Here is an 18,482-nt window from a genome sequence, read left to right as displayed (position 1 = left end):
CTCTCAAATTACATGTAGAGCCAAAACAATTAGATGGTTGATGTTTCATCAATCGACAGCAGATTTATCAGCAGCTATTTTGAAAACAGTATTTTAAGCAAAGGTAGAAAAAATAAATTACACTGCAGCTACCATGTAGAAATCAAAGGTTGCAAGACAAAAACAACAGAAAAGTTTTTGGTGCAGTCTTATGTTTTGATTCTGCTCTTATTTCCTTTCATTTAAATGAAAAACGAATTCATCAGGACTAACCTGTAGGTTAATGACTAAAATCATTTAAAGAGTATAAAAGAGTATTCTTTACCCATAAAAAAAGAGTTTAAAACCTAAACCTTCATTCACTAGCAAAAAATCCTTCTTTGAACTTTATTAATAACATTTATGATATTGAACATTTTTATCTCGATATAGGTTTTGGCCATATCACCAAGCCCTTAGTGCAGGGGGTTATTTCAAACTGTCCTATCTGTCTGACACTGTCTCTGTGATGGTACTGTGTGTATTTAGTTTTCTATAGGTGACAGTGAAGTGTGTGTGACTCATGTTTCTTCACTGAAATAACTGTGTGTGTATCTCTGTGTTAGTAGCAGAAAAGACAGCTGAGCAGACACTAAAAGCAACACAGCTTGGTTTCAACACAGACACACACATACATGCATCTGTGTTGTATCAGCACAGGCTGTCTGACTAACCCTGACATCAGCCAAAGGGAGGACAGACTTATCAGCTCACGGGAGAAATCAATCCCAGCTCTGTGTGTTATATCTTCTTCGATGGTCTGCGAGGCGCCATAAAAATGATGAATTCCCTTTTCTTCCTCTCCACTACTGGAGGATCCCTTCCCTTTTTTTAACTAATCATTACTTTACCCATCATGACTACTACCTCTTCATTCCCCTTTCCTCGTACTCCTCATCAAGAAAATAGCTACCACTCTGTGCCCTTCTCCTTTATCCTTATCTTCCTCTTTCTTCACTCACAGAAACCACAAGATCAGCACAATTCAAAGCATGACAGCATAAAGAGCAGACGTAAGAAACTGCGTCACACAATGATTCACACTTTATTCCCGATACCCAAAAACTGCAATGATTACTTGGTTTAAAATGTCACCGGATATTACGTTAAAAAGGACATGAGGTGAAAATGAAGTCACATTGAAGGGGGATTTGTCTCATTTTTTCAGGATAAAGTTTCACAGTTCTGATTTCTAGACTTTAAAAGGCATAGAAATTATTTTATTTGTCCTCCTGTTTGACGCACTTGGTATTAAGGCACCACAACAAATACAATGCAGAGAAAGTCATGAAGGCAGATTTCCTTCATTTCCACTTATTCTCAACAAATGTTTTGCTGAGAATCACTAAAATGATGTATTAGTAAGATCTAATTGATGTTCTTCATTATTCTTTTATAATTAAAACTTCCAGATGCTCTATCTTGTATCTTGTTTTGGACGCAGACCATGATACCACGCTGAGCTGCAAAAAAAACGTTTTCCCAAAACATTTTTGGGATTATTACGAATGTATCAATTTTCATTTTGTAGTAATATATGCCTGCACATCAAAGTGGATCAGCTGTATCACATTCACAACACTGTTGTCACATTCAATCAATCAAATTGTATTTGTATAGCCCATATTCACAAATTACAATTCGTCTCATAGGGCTTTCACAACACCCCAGCAGCTTCACTCTGAATGTGGTTTGCCATCAGAGTGATCAGCCTGTCCACTGTGTGCTAACTGGCTACTTGGGCAGCATATCCTCCAGGTCTGCCACTACATAGGCAACAGTGGCCCACAATGCCGAGCAGAGGCTCATTTCTTTAGGGTCCTGGACGGTCATGGTATCCCCCTCGCTGTGGTGGAACCAGAAGTACCGGCTGTCCTCAACATGGAGACTAGCACCTGCAGGAGAGATAGAGAGATGGATGAAATAAAAAAATGTTACACTCAACATAACATGTGTAAGAGCCATCAATTGCCCGCAACAAATGGGTCCTTCCATCCCAGATGGACAAACGCTACAGAAGGTGGCTCCTTCCCAGCCCAACCCATCCCAGGATTCAATGTGCTTGAGGGACAAACTGGTCGGGCACTGTGCCTGGTGTAGGTCACACAGCAACCCAGACTGACTACCCAAAGAGAAGAACAGTCAGCACACAGCTGTCCATCAAAACCCTACAAAATGGCTTCCGAAGTTCAAGTCTGTTGTCTTACAAGTTGCTTTTACTTACTTTAACATCAAATTTGAGACTGGGAGGTACAGGGAGCAATGATGAATGTGAATTTGTCATTTGCGATAAATATTAATGCACATGGTCTTAATGTTTTATGGTCAGCAGTAGACAAACCCTTTAATTCTACTAAGGAATCTGAGTTAAATTTTTTTATTGTTTTTAACTAAATGTTGAATATTGATTTTTGAATGTTAGTCTGCTGTCAAACCAAAAATCATAATCGTTTTGGGCAGAGCTAAAGCAAGGCGAAACCGGATGCAGACATGGTGCTCCGGCAAAATAGGCTCGGGGGGAAAAACTTTTTCGATTGACAAATTAAATCCGCATAATATCTGATTGCTTTGTACGGCTCCAGCGGGGATTTATTACAAATGCTTGTGTGACCGGTCAATTCAAGTATCCACCGCTCAGACTACACACCCACAGATTTACAGCGATCTTCAGGGCCATGTCGAAGCGAGCCAAACACGCCAGATGCTCGGTTATTGACTGCACAGAGGAGCACTCTTCCTTACACCGACCACCGGCCTCGGAGGAAACAAGAGCCAGGTGGATACGGTTCATCTATCGAGGCTACGCGCCGCGGATCCACCCCTCGAAGAATCTGCTGGTGTGTTCGCATCACTTTGCGGCCGACAGCTTCTCCAACCTGGGACAGTACAACGCGGGACTGGCCGGAAAGCTGTTCCTCAAGGAGGGAGCGGTACCGACTGTCCGCGGCAAAGCTGCAGACGAGGGGGATGTACAGCTCCCGCAGGTGACTATCTAGTTTTAAAGCGTGTAGCTTGCGGTATTTCATCCTGAGCGCCGCGGTAAACAAATGTCAGTCTGTGTGATCCAGGGTTTGTTTCGTCACCAACCGGAGGAACCAATCATGTGAAAGTAGGGGTGTGGCTCAGTGAGTCAGAGAGGAGGAAGCGCTTGTTCAGCTAAGCTAGAAGCTAGAAGCTAAAAGGAGGAGATCACCACCTGGCCTCTGTTTTGTTGTTGTTTTTGCTCGTTATCCGGACGCAATGACTGACATTTGTTTTGTTTTCCGGTGCATCAGCACAAAGTCGGACTCTGTGAGTCTCCATGTTTTACCAAAACACCCAGACTTAAGGGAAAAGTGGATCCAGTTCATTTGTAGACATCGTGACCTCCCCGCCAAAATATCAGAGAAAACGCGTGTGTGCAGTCTCCATTTTTCAGACGACTGCTTTGAAAATTTGACTCAAATGAATATGGGCTTTGCCAAAAAACTCCTACTGAAGACTAATGCTGTTCCAACAATGTATCCTGGGGACAGAGCGAGTAGGAGCGGGCTTGTGGGTGAAGTGGTAAGTTCACTGTGTGGGTGTGGCAGGTGCATTGGCAGCTGCTGAATTCATTCATGTTTGAAACACTTAAAAGGTAGATATTGTCCAGCTGCATTGGCGGGTCTGGAACGCTGTAGTTGGTCTTGGCAGTGGAAGGTAAAAGCCACAGCTGGCTGCCGCTGACACTATTTAGACTGATTGTCTCTCTCCCTTCGGCCATCTCTTCAGAGCTATGCCCCAAAACACATGAACTGCCTGACAACTGATAGAAGCCGACTTATCCATGACTCACTCTCTAACCTGTGGCTGTCATCTCTGCTTCAGTGGTGTATGCCTCTCCAGCCTTTTGGCTTGTAAAGATCCCGTCAGTCACAGTAAGAGCATAGGCAGAGTGCACACAGGTAGGCAGGTCTGTCACTAACCAACAGACAGGTATGTAAGCCTATCTTTTCATTAGTCTTGAGAGAGCCACAGACAAGAGCTTTTCCCCCTTTTTTTTCTTTTATCGATGGTTATTCAGAAGGAAAAAGGATTTCAACAAACAGAAAAGTGTTTCAGAAACAACTTAGTAACTTAAAGGTAGGGTTGCCTTTTAAAGGAACATTTATTTTCTGCATTCCATAGTCGCTGAAGTTACATTTAAATTTGTATTTAGCTCTGATTATGATATTGTTGTACTGCTGGGACACATTGCTGGAGACAGGGTGGCAGCTGAAAGCGCACAGCTTTATAAAAAGACTCCTTAAACTATCCCAGCCTTAGTCTCATGTTGTGCAGAATACACTTTCTCATGGTTCTCTACCACATGCATCTGTCCTCAATGTATCTAAAGAACCCCACAATTAATGACCAAAGCCCATCCAGCTTTCAGAAAGGGTCTGATCAGACGAGCCAGTCACATGACTTTCCCCATTTGACATCCTAAGGGGCTCCAGGTTGTGTGACACTCCCTCTAGTGGTATGTTCCGCCTATTGAGTCCCAGTGAATCTACCTCACGGCGGCCATTTTTAATTTCCTCACTGAAGCCTGTTCCTGTAAACACAGATGTCGAAGGTACGAGGAAAGCACGCCTGTTGCTCCGTGGTCGGCTGCGCAGAGGAACACAGAAGCCTCCATCTTCTCCCCACGCCTGAGGATTTAAAGACCCAGTGGATTCATTTTATTTTCGATGGCGAGGTGCCCACAGCCACAGTGAAAGTGCTGTATGTGTGTGCTAACCACTTCACTTCAGACTGCTTCCTCAACGAGGGCCAGTACAACGAAGGGTTTGCGTCTAAACTGAAGCTGAGAAACGGATCAGTGCCCACGTTGCGGGACACAACGGTAAAGCAGGGAGCTGGGAGTTTGTGCCTCGTTAGGGTTGCGTTTATTATTGTGTGTTGTGATTGTTGCCACGTTAGCATCGCAGCTAACGTTGCCAGGCTATGGAATTCAGCGTGTAGCAAAGTTTCTCACTGAAGTTGCAGTGATCGGCTGGAGAGTCGAGCAGAGCGGGTGAATTCAGACCGAATGAGTCGTTAAAGCTTTCACCGCATGTATGCGGGGTTGTTTATTGTTGTGTAGAACATAACCAGGGAATATCTGGTTCTAGCTGTGGGGAGTCTCCAGCTGTTTCTCCACCTCCACTCCGTCCCGCACCGAGTGTGTCCGTATCTCCGTCCCCGATGGAGCTTCACCCACACAGCTCCTGCGCGGTTAGTTAAGCTACACACCGAGTTGCTGGCTATTTGCGAGAGAGGCATAATTTGTTTGCAAAGTAACAATCCGGGGGAAGCTGTGATGATGCGCTACCTTCACGGAACCTAGGAAAATCCCGCACTTCCGCCACAGCTCTCCGAACTCTACCAACCAGCAGCAAGCTTACTGGCCGCCTTACATTCACACTCCTGATTTGCCGAGGGACGGGCGCTTGGGAGAGGGACAGTCTGGCTAATGACTATCGTTCTCAACACCAATTCTCAAATTGTGTCCACAACTGGACAGTGTTGCGGAGTCTATATCCATACACGTAGTCCATACAGTAGCTTGATGCGTCGACAGGGTGGTAAAGTGATGAATACTGCAGTGATGATCATGATGAAAATAATAAGGCTACATGGCCACAGCATTTCGTTGTGAGGGATATTTAACATGACTATCTTCGTGTAAAATGCTGTTAAAATGTATATTAGAGATAAAATATTGGTCAGATCACTAAATTAAATGGGAACATGGGAGATATGATAAGTCACACTAGCTCTCAAAATGTCAAACTTTGTCAGCCGTGTCTCCTTTTAATGGGGATCTAAAACGCATGAAATCTCTGTTCTATACATTTCCCATGTGACCAAATCCGCATGACAAGTCATTCAGCCATGTGACAGAGCGGCCCAAATGTGTGATGATTTCACACAGAACGACCCACATAACCCTTAAAAATATAACTAACAGGGTTTACAGTTCAGATCTGGACCTATAAACAATTATTGAAAACTGTTTAAGGGGTTTTTCTATATTGTAACTAGAGCAATAGTTTTCAAAGAATATGCATTTTTATAGAAGCTTTCTCTGATGTGATTTTACTTGACATGAGAGAAAAAGAGCATTTATTTTTGTACACGTTCTTATTTATCAACCCTATGGTTCAATGTTAAAATTGTAAATAAACCGTTAAAAAATTATTGTTTAATAAAATATTTTTTGGGTAATGATTTTGATGAAGTCTTGCTCTTCCTTGTGCTGTTGTTGTTAAGGTCACTAGTACACAAGCTGTGAGAAACGTAGCATCACAGACTGACCCCATGGCGAGAAGACCAGAGATACATCTCTTAACCAATGCACAAAAGCGCTTCCGAAGTACAGGTTTGTCATCCTTCAAATTATCAAACTGCATATACAAACCGAATGTAGTAATTTTTGCTTTCACTAAAAGCAACTATTAATTTTCTAATGTCGATTTAACTGACATGAATTTCTTTGTCTGTTAAGGTACCCAGACAAAAGTGCCCAGTAAAGACTGTGGTGTTTGCACCATCACTTTTCCAATGGACAGTCCCATATTGTTCCTTCAACCTACAAAAGTAAAGAGACAGCCAAAGAGACCTCGAAGACTCCTTAATGACGAAGACGAAGGCCCCTCTGCATGCAGCTGATCCATAATGGTTCACTAACCAAAGGATTCAACATGACTCTGAGGACTCTGTCAGTGTCATGGACTAGCAGTTGTGTGTTTTTCATCCTTTTCAAAAAATCTCTCCATGGAGGAGAGTTGGTGAATGGAACAATTAAGAAGACACAAAAAGGAATTATGGTGTAAACACTATTATACAGACATCCCACCCCATAATAAAAGGTGCAACACTCCCACTATGAACAAGTTGTATAAAAAGTGACTGGTGCACTTACAAGGTGCCTGCACACTGAAATGTTTTTTGTTGTGATTGGGATGTGAGAGGAACTGTCCTAATATTCCTGTATTCCTGAGAATATGCAACAAAAAAACTGTTGGCCATTAAAACTGTTAAATAATCTGTAAAACTGCTTTCAGGGATGCACTGAACTCCTGAGGATGTATGCACATGCCTGAGGGACAGCCTCCAGACTTTCTGCTTACTTTTTACACCTGTTCTATAGTGTAAAGTCCGCAGAAACTCTGGAGGAGCCGATGTGAGAACACAGGAGGAGAACCTCTGCAGGATTCACTGCCAGCAATTGAGGGGGGTTGATGGTGTTTCTAAAATCTATAGATGAAAAATCTCTGACACACATTGAAGATATCAAGGAAGACAAGTTTGTGGTAATAAGAGCCATGGCCAGTGTCGAGGTGCTGTAAACAAAAACCCGGAGGACTAAAGAGGAAGGGTAATTGCCAGTTTGAGACCAGAACATATCGAGTTCAATAAATCAGATAAATGCATTGTATGCAGGGCAGAGGTACACAATATATTTTTTTATTCATATATATTATTTGGATCTTAAAAAGAGATGTTATTAAATTTTTTTTGAAATGCAGTGTAGTTCTAGACATAGAAAATGTGTAAAAAAAAACACACAAAATAATTCTAAACTAATTTTAATTATGTATATTTAAGAAATAATCATTAGGCCATGCTCACCTGAATCAACAACGAACACTAGTAAAGAGGTCTGGCCTCAGCTGTGCAGACCAAGAGGGAAACTCTTAACAACACAATTTCAGATTCAATGTGACCTGTCACTGTTCTGAGGGTAAAACTGTCTGTAGAGATTACTTAATGGATGGATTAATAATGGTGAAAATTATATAATGCTCCGAACAGTGCCATGGAAGAAGATCTGTGAGTAATCTGCTCCAGAATGTACCACTTATTAAATGCCTTTGATCAAGGCCCAAAACTCTCAGCAGCTCCACTAGAATTCTCAAACGTTAGATGGTGGAAGACCACCTCAGTCTCCACACAGCACCACATATTTCTCCCTGTCAAAGGTTTATAGGACCATTTCTGTTTCCAGGCTATGTCCTGAAATGTTTCAAAAAAATGTTTTTGTCTTGCTTTCAGTTCCCCTTTCAAATGTTGATCAGCACTGTATATCTGAGTTAAATGTAATTTCACTTCTACAGAAACTAGAAAGAGGCAGAGAGGATGTCTGAACCACTAAGATTCTACCAAAGCCACAACGACACCAAATCTTAGATATTAAGTGTATACTGTTGATGGATCAGTCTCTTTCCACTATCTTCATTTTAAATAAAGTGATACTATGAAATTGTGTGTTTATACGCCCATAGTACATCATGTCTCCATTAGTAAAAAAAATCTGACGTAAAGTGTGCGTTGACGTTTGACTTCCAAACCTATTTGTAACTTCAATTCAGATAAAGAAATGTCACTTGAAGAGAAAACTTGCCACAACTTCCCTGTATTATATCACAGTATAGTGAGGTTATGGTTCACCATGAGGATGTGGAACTGTACATGCAGCACTTACCAAAGAAAAGGGAACTGATAAATGCCAGATCTATTTCCTATTTCTCCTGCTAGTGTGAGACAGACCGAATGACCTGACCTGGTACTCCCGCCTTTATCCATGGGGAAATGTCTGTCCCTTCTCCCTCTGTCTCCAGTTTGGTCGTATTAATGGGAGCCAACAGTTTGACCACTTCTTCCATCACCTGTTGATGAAAATGCAGCAAAAACGTTTCTTAGCTTTTCAAACATACTTCAAGATGATTACCCTGAACACCAGCATAGTCAGTGTGTGTCTTATGTCTGTATGGAGCTGATCAGTCAAGGTCAACAACAATATGGTCCAAAATACCAATTTTGAAGATAATGATCAGAAAATGTATCCCCATCATATATCATATGATAAGTGACATCATAAAGAGGTAAGAAAATGGTGTTGCACATACATTTTAGAATTTCTCAGGGTATTTCTGCATCCTATTAGCCTAGCATCCTATATGATTATATACATGACCTAAGGCTTAAATAGATCAATAAACAATTCCTGATCAAATGGTTGGAATGGTGTCATGTTGTGTACTAATGAGACCAATACGATTAGAGATCCGATATACAACCATCTGTATGACGACTTATAATTGTGCGACAGTGTTCTTGTTTTCACCTTTCGTGCTGCGTCACTGCCAGTAAACTTCAGAGCCAGCGGTTTGAATGTCCCCAAGTCGGACTCCATGACGAGGTCAAAGTTGGACAGGTTGGCCTGGACGGGGAGAGGAAGTGGAGAGGGAGCAGGCAGAAGAAGTGAGAAAAGTTCATGGACACTAAAAAAACATCAGTCTCAGGCGTGTTAGAAAGCAATACGGACATCAGACGATTGAAATACAGAACCGCTGGATCGTGTTTTTATGAGGCCTTGTGAGGTAAATTTGAATATTGTGAGCATTACTGCTTTCAAATAAAGGCACTCAGCCAACCACCAGGCGTTGCTCATAAAGCAGCATTACCTGAAAGAGTTCATTCAAATTCTGATAATACATAAAAATAAATTAAATAACAGGCCACTGGAGAATTACGGTACATTAGTGAAAGTGGTAGGAAAAAATGCAGTAAATCTCAGCTGTGCAGAGTGCGAAGGCCTGTGAGGAAACCAAATCTCAGAAGAAGGAAACTGTTAGATTGTAGATTACTATTTAGATCCTTTGCACATGGAAAAACCTGGGAGCTAGCCAAGACCTCTGCAGTTCACTGGAAGTAGCTTACTCCTACACGGCTGCAGTCTCGATTTTCACAAGGTGTGGCAACCATTATTATTTCTTTCAAGCAAGAACCATAAAGGTTTTGATACAACAGTAAAGATAGACAGAACCTTGTGTAGCTCAAAGTACTGCTGAGCTCCAACTCCACCCGGCTCTTCAGCCGACCACAGCACGGTACGCAGAGTTCTCCTCGGACGCAGACCTAGACACAGATGAAGAGACAAATGAACACACAGCGATGTACATCAAATCTATTCAGACAAGGGGATATATCTGTATTCCTCTATATAAGACTTTTTATCTAAGTCTCTGTGTTGTTATTGTTCCTCTACAGTTAGAGGAAATCCACCAGTTGGAGGAAATCACAGTTCACAGTCTGAGGAGTTTTTTGTTGTTTTGTTCCTAAGTTTAGACCTGAATACTCTGCACCTCATGGTTTTCACAATTCTTTGCCCCCTGTATTTTTAACTGCATTTTATTCTGTTTTGCTTATTTATATATAATGTTCTACAATCTACAAGGATTCTCTCAAGACGTTTCTGAGATATTGTGTTTACAAGACATGTCACGGTGAACTTTACCTTTGACAACGAAATTCGAAATCAGTTCATCTCTCAGTCGACATGAGTATTTGTAGCAATTTGAAGAGATTACCTCATGACCGTCTTGACATATCATGTTCACAAGAGTGGGACAGTCTGGCCTCCGCCGGCGTGGAGGCTAAATAAAGTCAAATCATTTATGTGACTGTGTTTATTTGAAAGCTGGTGAAGGTTTGTTGCTGTCGATATACTGTACGTGCTTTGACTCTACAGTGTCTGTCTCTACTGTACATCACCTAAGTCCTTGATGAGTGACAAGGCCTCCCAGGAAATCATGGCTCCACCTCCGTCATCCATAGCACCCTGGCCCACGTCCCAACTGTCCAAGTGACCACTCATTAAAACAACCTGGCAGATTGAACAAATACAAGACATGTAAACAAAAAGCTGATCATTTGAGAGCCCTTTTGTCTAGTCTAACTCAGACAAATCGGATAGAACAGGAAGAGATAACGTTGTGTGACCCATATCTTGTCTGCATTTTATTCCAACAAAAACACACACACACACACACACATTAAATATAATTCAGTTTTGATGATAAAAATATGTTTCTGGGGTTTCAGCTAGAACAGACAGACTCATAAAAACAGGACGCAAAGACAAAAGCACACAGTTCGGAGTGAAATCCCCACTTCCAGGAATTTTAAAGATGAGAATCCCGTCAGTAGGCGGATCCTGACCTGATGTTTCATGTTACAGAGCATTTTCTGACCTCCGTCCTCTGTCTGGACTATGACCCTCTCCCCTACAAATAAATCCTTTCCCCTGTTACACATCACCTGAAAGCGCCTCAAGAGAGTAGCTCGGCTATCTTGACATTTGTGTAATGCTCAGGTCAAACACTGCTGGGAAAACAAGATGTTCTTAAGCATTTAAGACTGACACACACATGCCCCTGTGTCCATGAATCAACCGATTTGTTTTGTAATACCAGACCTTCCTCTAAATCCAGCATTAGCGTTTTCCATCTAAGTGTTAGTCACAGGCTACGGCATGCATCATTGTTCTTTACAGTGTAGTCATTGAGTTTGGAATATGCTCGTAATCATATTAATCTTGCAATAAATTACACAACCAGCAGAAACGTTTTCCTTTTTTTTTTAAATAGAATTTTTACGATATAAAAATCCTTCTGCTCATGTTGAGTTTATATTAATAACGTTGCCTCTCTTAACCAGTCATTCATCATCATATAGAACAAATGTTGTAATGGTGACGTTATTATGAAAAGGCACGATTACAATATAATTCGTTAAAGTACAAACAAAGTACTACTAACAAAGTACCCAAACAGTGTCTTAGTTGTGGTTCAGTGCAGTTTAGATGGGGATAACAAAAAGCACTATTTCCAACAAATAAATATTTGTTTATATTTATTGTCAGTATTCATTACAATCAGGAATAAAATGATTTATGGTGAATATTAAAAGTATTATTATTTAAATTTCTGTTACTAAATATCAGAACTCTACATTTTCAGTGTGTTGATGGATCTTGTTGCCTCCCATGATGATGGGGGTTTACAGGAACCGACAGATAGCAGAAGAGGAGTCCTGGTGAGTCAGACTTGACATGATCATAAACAGACAGCCCACACATCAGAACATTTTAGATCTGAACAGTAAGTTAGGAAACATAGAAGCTGAGTGAGCGGAAAGAATCCCAGCAACTTATCATTCTCAGACGACTCTGACAAGTCCGAAAAAGCCATTCTGTGGAAATGACTCACCATACCTCAAGTGAACATGTACACACACACACCCACACACACACAACACACATGCATACACACACAGCAACCACATTTACAGCTACTGCCAGCTGGAGAAGAAGTAGCTGAGCCAAGAAATTATGTCAACCACACCATGTGTTTCATTTCCCATTTCTATAATGAGGGACCAATCTTTGGTGCCCAGATGAAAATAGTAACAACTGACATCATTGCTCCTCTAATCCAAGACTGGTTTTTCAGTTATCTCTTCTTCCACAGATGGAGGCAGCACATTGTAAAAACCTTCATATAGATTACATAAACTGAGCTCCGGAAAAAAATCTGACATACTGTTATTACTGTAACACCAAGCAGACCCAGTCTGTGATCTCAGTTGACGATCAAAGGGAGAAATCTTGTGTTTGGACATCATGGACTTTGGAAGTTTTGTAATTGTTGGATCAGCAGACCTAATATTTACAGGCTGGATTGGACATCATGGACTTTTGAGGTTTTGCTATTGTTGGATCAGCAGGCCTAATATTTACAGGCTGGATTACACACATACAGTTCATGTAGTCACATTCCCGTAAAGGGTCCCAGAGCAAACACCATCTACCTTCATCTGCCCACACAACCTATCCTGCCAGTTATTACATGGCATCCAGTCTCTGTCCCAGTATTAGGGCCACTTAATGGAAAACAATTAAAATCAAGAAGAATTAAGTTATAGTATTACGGGGAAAAAAGTCACACATTTTCCAGAATAAAGTCGTAGTTTTAGGCTGCCATGAAGAATCAGTATTAGCATGGTGTTCCTAATGAAGTGCCCATTACAGTATACAACAGAATTCACACATTGGAAATTTGAAAGTGATGAATAGTAATGGAAAAATGTTCTTTCGGTTTGTTTAACCCGTCAAACCAGAAAGGTCTCCTCCATTGTGCTGCAGTCTCAGTTCCCCACAGACTAATGGGGCGTCCCTGAGAATGGTTGAATGCAAATCCTGCTTCTCTTCCACTTTAATTCAGACAGACATGACAACTTTGAGGCGGCAACACGGAAGCTCTGGACAGCTTTTTTCTTAGGAAGCCAAATTGAATCTGCTCCTCTAGTCCCTGTGGCGTAACCACATCTTTAACAAGCCCTTTAACTGGTAAGAGAGCTGCACCCACCTCGCACCCCGGCTATCAGAGAGCTCCAAACATCCCTGAACTCATTTGCATTGTTCTAACTTGTTTTCGGCATCCATTGTGTCATGGAACAGGAAGAGGAAGAGCAGGAGGGAAATGAAATGCAAATGTTAAGAAGTTATCCTTTTAAAAACATGATTCAAATCTGTATTCTTAATTTCGTATGTGAAAGTGATAATTCAATTCTCTGTATAACCTGCATCTTCACTTATTTTCAAATTTAATTATTTATTTATGAATACATTGATGTATTTCTAAATGATGCATGTATTCAGTGTTTAATGTTACATTTGTAAATCTGTTTAAATTTTGGTTTGATTGATTCATGTTATACTGAGTCACATCGGCTGCTTTGTAATTCATTCCTTTAATTCAGAGAATCATACAGCTCTCTTCGCTCATCCTTTTACCATTTTTCACAAATTGTTTGCATAAATATATATATACTAAATTTCTAACTAAACATTTAGACTATAAAAAGGCAAACTCACTATATGGCGGACTATAGTGAGTAGTGTGTGAGTTTGAACACAGCCTACGTGTTTATAGATCAATAATTTAATTTGTAAACACATTTATCAATACATATTTCTGGCTTGTTTGCTGTGACTGGTCCACGACTACAAATTTTTAAAGGGTTTCACAGGGTCGCTCTCACTAACGCTGAATACCATTGTGCAGTAGGGCCATATCTGTTGATCAGATTGTACCTGCTGAATGAGGCAGGATCCAGATAAGGGCCGAGCAGCTGTGTGTGACACTTCACTGCAGAGCTGCGAGCTGGGTCGCCCATGTTGAGCAGTGATGAGCTTTTGATTTAGAGCATATTTTGCCTTTTAATTCTAGGACTGAGGAGACTGCCAGTGAAAAAAACACTATCGCTATAATTTGCACATAGTCAGTCTGTCTAACTGACAATCTGCCTGGGGTGCACCACACATTCTGCACAGTGCATGTTAGAATCAGATTAACTTTGTCCTGGTTGCAGGTTGTTGCTCCTGCATGAGGTTATATCCATTCACACCAGTTCATGAGTTTACACAGCCGATTAGTCCCATTTTACAAAGCCTGACGATGAAATTTAAACACAAAGAGACGCAATATATTTTACCCAAGAAAAAAAAGGGTTAGCAGCTTAGCACCCACCTCTTCACTCAATTTGCTCACATTACCATGTGTTCAAAACTGACACTGCTCATACCATAAAAGGATGGATTCATTTCAGCAGGCCTATAATTTTCATTGAGTTGTTTAGACTGGCCAGAGCAGGAAAAAAATGCAGTGATGTAGGAAAAAAGCAGTAATGTCACGGTTTATAATATAAATAATTGAATACAGTCAGAGTCAGAGGGAATCATTAATGCAGGAATGGTTTATGGGAATTTTCAAACCTTCTAATTCCTGGATTATTTTAAAAACATGTTTATACACTGTTGTTTCCATAGAAACGCACTGACTGACTGAAAGAGACATTTCTTCCTTTTTCCAGTTGAGCCAAGCTTTAGAGCACGTAAACACACCCACTGGCAAAATAAGGACTAACTAGCTATATGAGGGAAGATCAGGACTCAGCAAAAATACTTTTTAACCCGAACTAGGGAAAAGAGGAAGAGAAAACTCAGAGAAACGAGAACCATCCCAGTCTTTCTTCCGAAGTGTAGATATTTACTTCGAAGACCCACCCACCAGATTGACCTCGAAACTAAAACATTGTGAGAGTGGGAGTGGGTGCTACCTGCTCGGGGTGCTGCCAGCCTTTTATTTCAGCCACAGTGTTGAAGGAGTCGGCATCTGGCAGAGTCTTGGCTCCCATCTTGAGTCTAACCACGATCTTCTGCCCCCTCTGTGCGAAACGCCACATGAGCTCAGCGTCTTCCACGGTGATACAGGCTGCAGGGATGTGCTTCACTCTGTCCTCGTAGTCCTGCCAGCCTGTGTGAGGACTAGAGAGGAGAAAGACTGAAATGTTACTGTTGACTAAACACACAGTATTGGATCAAAAATAAACTGAGGATAAACGACTAGAATGCAGGCTATTTTTATATCATAGACAGATGGACGGCCCTGTCATTGGTTGGCCAATTTCATTGGTGAAGATATTCAGATATTTGTATTGTTTGGACAGAAAGCATGACATGGGAAGAGAGAGTAGGGGAAGACATGCAGCAAACGGCCGGTTCAGAACAAACCCAGAGCAGCTGCAGGATGGCTCAAGCCTCCATATACGGTGAACTGGCAGCTGCCGATTAATATGCCAAATATCTGCTGCGCTGTGGTATAACCAATACGTCTATTAATTAAAAGATCTCAATTAGAATCAAATGCTTTAATTACATAATTTCAGAAATAAGGGAAATATATTAAGTAAGCAGTGATGGATGGATTGTAAGCACACATTTTAGTTAAGTACAAAGTGCCAAGTGTATCATTTCCTAATGCCTTGATTGGATCAGTGGATCAATTCCCCTCTCATTATTGTTTTCTTTAAAAAAATATAAAAACTAAGTGAACATGTAACACAATGGTTTGGGGAAATGTAGTGGTACTAAAGTAAGGTAAAGATGCATGAAAAATGTACTTAAGTACAGTAACTGAGTAAATGTACTCGGTTATTTGCCACCACTCTTAGATACCTGTTAATGGAGAATGGGGTGATAGATCGAATTAGACAGGCCACAGCTCCCACTTTAGCTGCCTCCGAGGCACCGGAAAATCGGTACTTCACCGTCTCCCCGTAGCTGACAAACGGCTGGTTGAAGACCACGATCTTGCCGACGGCCTCGCTGGCTCTATGCTTCAACTCGTCGAAACTCTCAACCACTAACACCTCTGCCTCGATACCTGCAGAGGTAACAGGGAGACCAGGGGGAGGAGTGAGAGGGGGCGTGGATAGCATATGATTAAAATGATTGGAGACAGTGATTTACCTTCAGGTGGTGTCCCAACACTGCTGCCCAGGCCCAGTATAGCCAAACTCTTGGCCCTTGGCAAAGTCATCTCTGCACTCTCCTCCCCTCTCACCCAGTGTGGGATTTTCACAGGCTCTGGAGACAAAACCACACCGGAGGACACAAAATAAACTTACCACTTACATTCAGCAGAGGACGAACAAGGCCCTGTGTTAAGAGATTCTTCAAAACCAGCAAACTGCACATGCACTCACCCAGGTGGACGTCCAACCCGTCCTGCGTCATAGCATTGGACATGTATTTGATAGCCATCTCTAGATTGTGTGAGCCACTGATACGGTTCCCTATAGTGTCAGTGAAGTCGGCCAGGCGTCCATAAGAGCGGTTCCGGGCAGCACCGTACACAGCCAGGTCAATGATCTTCTGTGCCACATCAGTGTAACTTGCTACCTCCGCAGCTACACGTGCAGCTGCACATAAACACACACAAAGAAAGGCAGGTCACATCCGCAAGTTCGAAAAAGAAGCTTTGTACGGTATGAATTACTAGTGGTAGAATTTGTACCGTGTCTAAGATGATGCAGGAAGATACGGTCGAGGAAAATACTAGGTCTGTATTTTTCAAGATCAACGTAATCTTTAAATGAAAGGACAGTGGTTAGGCATCTATATTTGACCACTTGATTTCTGTACCACTGCTTTTTATAACATTCAAAGAAAACACCGGAGCTCAACCGATTTATGATAAGTTGCTATAATCCAACGAAATGGGCCTTTCACAGTCATTTAGATATCTGTCTTTATATTTATATATAACAACTAGTCTGTCAGAGCTGAAACATGATGGTTACACAACTGTTCCTTGTCTCTCTCCCCTCTAACCTGAAAATGATCCACTACCTCGTATCGATATTGGCATCGGGCACAAAAATCAACATCAGTCGGGCTCCAAAAAAAAAAAACGACTTCAAACTGATGTCTACTCTGATTTTCATGCACGGGCTTTTTTGAAACATCTTAACTGCTGATGTTAGGGAAGCTTCTATACCGTGTCTTTCAGTGTGATTGGATGCAGCTCTGGAACCATTGTGCAGAGCAGAGTGAGGGTGACAGTCACACAGATAGGACAGCACGACGAAGAGGAGGCAGTGGAGGAAGAACTGTTTCCCCTCCCGAGTCATCATCGTCATCTGTCGACTGAGACAAACCAGTGAGTGAGTGTGATTGAGCGAGAGAAGCCCTGTCAGCACAAAGAAGGAGAAGAAGGTTAATAGCTGCACTCGCGTGACGACCACACGGTCACTTCTAAATGATCGACAAAGACTATTTCTTCAGAATATGTTGTATTGTTGTTTCATTCTCAGGTTAAACCAAACAGTAACGATACAACTTGATGATTAATTTATTCTAAACATCCATCAAATAACAAACACAAACACAAACCTTTGAGGCCAACGCCCGTGTCTTTGTTAAAAATCACTTTACAAGATTTAAGAGTGAAATAAGCTGCAGGACTTCAAAATCGGGAATTTAAACTCTTCCTTCCACGTGACGTCTGTTTGCACAGCGACAGTAAACTTCGACTCTGTCTGTTTTCACAATAAAAGCACAGTCTTTTTAAGAATAGAAAATATCATCATAAAGTAACTCAATACGTTAACAAAAGCAACATCTTACTTTTATATATGAATCTCTCTAAAAATTCTGACTTGAAATTATAGATAATGTTCAATTAGTTGAGGCAGTTTTTGTCTTCGCCTTTTTATTTTGAATGGTTTCAATGTCCAACAGAGGACTACCAGTTAAGGGCTACATAACAAAACATAGTAACACCTGTATATTATACATGCCCTCATGGGTATTGTTTATTTCTGAACAACAGATAATTTCTGTACTGCTTGAAGGTCAAAGCACGACACTAATACTGCATTAATGTAGACAATGAATTGCAAAGGCACTGAGGATTCAAGTGAACAGTAGAAGTCATGTTATCAACAGTAAGTCACTTTGGGTTAGTGATCAGATCGTCCGGTTTATTCCAGCCATAGTAAATAGGTAGTCTTCATTTGCACTCAGATAGTCTACATTAAAAGTCAGTTATAAATCTATTATGACCATGGCAGTTACATCATGAAAAAAACTCTTAAGTAGCATTGATTTAAAGCATTAAAGATAGATGTGGCATCAGACACGAAGGTAATCTAACAATTGGGCAGTGAGCTTTACCAACGCAAAATAACCGACCAAATATGGTCGTTACAGTCCTTTGAGGAAATGCCAATATCGATTTAACATTTCTTAATCAACCTTGAACTCGAAGTCAACCAACTCAGGGCAA

General features: G+C 41.2%; 1 protein-coding gene across 3 annotated transcripts; it reads right to left on the bottom strand.

Annotated features, from left to right (window-relative positions):
* Nucleotides 1–1,044: 1,044 nt before the first annotated feature.
* On the bottom strand, nucleotides 1,045–17,724 carry LOC133965098 (carboxypeptidase Q-like). 3 transcript variants are annotated; one of them, XM_062399498.1, is made up of 12 exons: nucleotides 17,588–17,724; nucleotides 17,193–17,384; nucleotides 16,710–16,781; nucleotides 16,399–16,614; nucleotides 16,163–16,279; nucleotides 15,869–16,076; nucleotides 14,971–15,178; nucleotides 10,564–10,675; nucleotides 9,836–9,927; nucleotides 9,134–9,229; nucleotides 8,570–8,675; nucleotides 1,045–1,913 (listed from the first exon to the last, which is right to left on the bottom strand). In XM_062399498.1, the coding sequence occupies exons 2-12, from the start codon at nucleotides 17,332–17,334 to the stop codon at nucleotides 1,753–1,755; spliced, it is 1,530 nt and encodes a 509-aa protein (XP_062255482.1). In that variant the 5' UTR covers nucleotides 17,335–17,384; nucleotides 17,588–17,724; the 3' UTR covers nucleotides 1,045–1,752. The 3 variants fall into 3 exon arrangements, with proteins under 3 accessions (XP_062255482.1, XP_062255483.1, XP_062255484.1); XM_062399499.1 differs by having other exon boundaries at nucleotides 17,193–17,341; nucleotides 17,588–17,699; XM_062399500.1 differs by lacking the exon at nucleotides 16,710–16,781.
* Nucleotides 17,725–18,482: the final 758 nt, after the last annotated feature.

This window comes from Platichthys flesus, chromosome 11 (assembly GCF_949316205.1).
Source record: "Platichthys flesus chromosome 11, fPlaFle2.1, whole genome shotgun sequence".
NCBI lineage: Eukaryota > Metazoa > Chordata > Actinopteri > Pleuronectiformes > Pleuronectidae > Platichthys > Platichthys flesus.
The sequence above is the reverse complement of the archived record's forward strand: the minus strand, read 5'-3'. Positions and strand labels throughout refer to the sequence as shown.

Bases quoted from the DNA above. Each gene is read 5' to 3' on its own strand.
- LOC133965098 (XM_062399498.1), bottom strand. From the start codon at position 17,334: ATGACGATGATGACTCGGGAGGGGAAACAGTTCTTCCTCCACTGCCTC. The intron at 16,615-16,709 runs GTACAAATTCTA...GTTTATGTGCAG, and splicing joins CCTGCATCATCTTAGACACG to CTGCACGTGTAGCTGCGGAG. The intron at 8,676-9,133 runs GTGAAAACAAGA...TTTCATCAACAG, and splicing joins GCAGTGACGCAGCACGAAAG to GTGATGGAAGAAGTGGTCAA.